The sequence below is a fragment of the Octopus bimaculoides genome, chromosome 22 (assembly GCF_001194135.2).
Source record: "Octopus bimaculoides isolate UCB-OBI-ISO-001 chromosome 22, ASM119413v2, whole genome shotgun sequence".
NCBI lineage: Eukaryota > Metazoa > Mollusca > Cephalopoda > Octopoda > Octopodidae > Octopus > Octopus bimaculoides.
The window spans coordinates 12,785,229-12,788,781 of record NC_069002.1 but is presented as its reverse complement, the minus strand read 5'-3'; the positions used below and the strand labels follow the sequence as shown (position 1 = coordinate 12,788,781).

At 41.6% G+C, this 3,553-nt stretch overlaps 1 protein-coding gene across 1 annotated transcript in view; it reads right to left on the bottom strand.

Moving 5' to 3' along the window:
- LOC106881181 (kinetochore protein NDC80 homolog) overlaps window positions 1–3,553 on the bottom strand; it is a 25,409-nt gene that overhangs the window by 6,975 nt on the left and 14,881 nt on the right. The window contains exons 11-13 of the mRNA XM_014931471.2: window positions 2,938–3,084; window positions 1,888–1,977; window positions 749–841 (exon numbers count right to left, since the gene is read on the bottom strand). Coding sequence (XP_014786957.1) covers window positions 749–841; window positions 1,888–1,977; window positions 2,938–3,084 — 330 coding nt within the window. The remainder of the gene's footprint in view (window positions 1–748; window positions 842–1,887; window positions 1,978–2,937; window positions 3,085–3,553) is intronic.

The following is a 3,553-nucleotide window of genomic DNA, read 5'->3' as shown; positions in this document are numbered from 1 at the left end:
TATATATATATATATATATATATATATTACACGTAAAAGCACCCACTACACTCTCGGAGTGGTTGGCGTTAGGAAGGGCATCCAGCTGTAGAAACTCTGCCAAATTAGATTGGAGCCTGGTGTTGCCATCCAGTTTCACCAGTCCTCAATCAAATCGTCCAACCCATGCTAGCATGGAAAGCGGACGTTAAACGATGATGATGATGATGATGATGATGATATATATATATATATACACATACATCTATATACACATATATATATGTATATATATATACATATGTATTTATATATACATGCATGTATATGATACAAGGGTAGTGTAAATTTAAAACAGAAAATTAAAAACTTCTTCCATGAAAACATGTCCTGGAATGGTGAAGTTGTTATCTTATTTGGAAAGAGCTGAGGGTTGGCAACAGGAAGAACATCCAGCAATAAAACAAGATCTGCTCCAAAAATTCTGTGACCCAAGTGAGCATGGAAAAGTTTATGCTAAAATGATGACGACGATGATGACTGTGTGTGTGTTTGTGTGTATGCCTTTGTGTTTGTGTAACCCCTCTGCTCGACAACTGATGTTGGTTTGTTTACATCCCAGTTCAGCATTGGTACAAGATTTAAAAATACTTCAAATTAAGTACAGGGGTCCGACTAAACCATTCAAGGCAGTGCCCCAACATGGCCACAGTCCAATGAAGAATGAAACAAGTAAAAGATGAAATGATAAAAGATCACAAACACTTACTTGCTTGTCACATTTGTAGTCTTTCTTCAGTCGTTCCAGGTTGGTCTTCAGCCTGACAATATGGGCCTCTTTCTCATTACACTGGTCATTCTCCTGAATTAGAACAAGACAATGATTTAACAGTTGGTGCTTGGGACTCGCACATGCGTGTGTATGTTGTGTAGGTTAGCCACTGAGTAAGCTGTAAGTTAGGAGTCAATGGCTGGAGTTGTTGCAGACTTTCAAACCGATAACTTAATGCTTGCTGCAGTCTCTCACCTCTTGAGGGAACTCTTCTGACAAGAAGACTACGGTGGTTTGATTACACATTGCGGCATCCCCATGACAAACTCATCTGGAAGGCAATAGCACCAGATCCTCCTCCAGGTTGGCACAAGAGGAGAGGTGGTCAGTTGAAGATGTGGCTCACAATAGTCAAAGCAGATATGGAGCTTGTTTCTGGCCCTAAAGTCTTTGGCAGTCATTGCTGGAACTGGGAATGGTTCAAAACATGTAGAATGGGTTATTGGCAGATGTGCATGGACCACTTTGACCCGTGACATGGTGAACTCAATAGGAGCCAGCTTAACCACTCCATGGGGATGGTGGCGAACCCTGCTGTACTCTTTCACCACAACTTTCTCTCACTCTTACTTCCTGTTTCTGTTGTGCCTGTAATTCAAAACGTCAGCCTCGTCACACTATGTCACGCTGAATATCCCCGAGAACTACGTTAAGGTTACACGTGTCTGTGGAGTGATCAGCCACTTGCACGTTAATATCACGAGCAGGCTGTTCCGTTAATCGGATCAACTGGAACCCTCGACGTCGTAAGCGACGGAGTGCCAACAACAACAACAACAGTATCATGGATTACATGAACTGATGTACGCTTCTTAGTTTTACATGACACATGTGTGATTTGGATGCTATTTTTAGCAAGTCAAGAAGCCTTGTTCAAGCACCCATTTTATTTAGCATCAACTAAGTTCTGGTTTATCAGGCATTCCAACCATGTTCATCTCATCTTTATCTGAAGTATTCTTCCTCGATTAAGATGGTGGTATGTTATATGAGAGAAATTTACTGTGATTTCTAGCAGGTCCAGGTCAAATCACCAGCAGGGAAGCAATCAAAGTGTGCAAAGTATGATAGCTTACCCGTTCGTTTATATCCAAGTAACGCCTCTTCTCGGCGTTGGAGGAGTGCAGTGCTTCAGTGATCTTTTCCTTCACTGCCCATATATGCATCTGGAAACAGAGTAGGGTTTAACGAATTATGCAGTATAGGGGTAATGAGGATGATAGTAAAGAAGGAGAGGAGAAGAGAAAGGAAGGAGAAGGGGGAGGATAATATCATCATCATCATCATCATTATTAGACAATATGAAGAGCACGAGGTGATTCATCATCATCATCATCATCGTTTAACATCCGCTTTCCATGCTAGCATGGGTTGGACGATTTGACTGAGGACTGGTGAAACCAGGTGGCTACACCAGGCTCCAATCTGATCTGGCAGAGTTTCTACAGCTGGATGCCCTTCCTAATGCCAACCACTCCGAGAGTGTAGTGGGTGCTTTTACATGCCACTGGCACGAAAGCCAGTCAGGCGGTACTGGCAACGGCCACACTCAAAATGGTGTATTTTACGTGCCACCAGTCCAGCGGTATTGGCAACGATCTTGCTCGAAGGTCCTTACACATGCCACTGGCACAAGTGCCAGGAAGGCAATGTTGGTAATGATCACGCTCAAATGGTGCTATTTACATGCCACCGACACGGAAGCCAGACAGCTGGTGCTCTGGCAACGATCACGCTCAGACGGTGCTCTTAGTGCTCCACTGGTACACATGCCATCACGATAAGGATTAATATGAAGTAGCATGGCATTATCTTTAATTCCTTTATGTGTGTGTGTGAGCGTGTGTTTGTGTGTGTGTGTGTGTTTGTGTCTGTTTGTTCCCCATCACCACCTCACAACTGGTGTTGGTGTATTTATGTCCCTGTAACTTAGTGCTTCAACAGAAGAGACTGATAGAATAAGTACCAGGCGTTAAAAGAAAAAGTAAGTGCTGGAGTCAATCCATTTGATGAGAATTCTTCAAAGTGGTGCCCCAGCACGGCTGCAGTCTAATGACTAGAAGAACTAGAAGATAAAAGATATAGAAATATTTTTTTGAAATATTCTAAAATAATATCTGACTAACCTTATGATCTGTGAATTGTTCCTGAGTGTTGTCAAAGAGAAAGCCTGGTTTCATTTCAAAATCTAAGCCACCAGCATTTTCTGCAGTTACTGGTATCAACTGCAACTTTTGGGCCAGTCTGTTGTATTGTTTAGATTTCTCATTTAACTGGAAATAATATGAAAAAAAGGGATGAAAAAGAGAGAAAAAAAAAAGGGTTATTAATTGTGAAGAGTCATAATTGAATATCACAAGTCATTTTGATTTTGTATAGTATTGTTCCAATTCTGCCAATAAAGTCTTTTATATTGGCCATATGGAGTCAAATATTGGAGAGAAAGAGAGGGAGGAGGGAAAGAGAGTGGAGGAGAGAGAGAGAGAGAGAGAGAGAGAGAGAGAAAGGGAAAGAGGGAAGGAAAAACTAAGTCCAGGAACTGATGAAAAACAAAGTGAATCCTGGTAGAATTTGAACTCAGTATGTGAAATTTTGAAAGTTGCAATGCATTCTTTATGTTGCATCTAGGTTTTTGTCACGCTACCCTGCTAATATAATAAAGGTATTGCAGGTTTTTGAGTATGCACCCTATGTCCCAGCATGTCGTAAGAGGGGACACTGAAGTGTTGAGCAAGAACATCC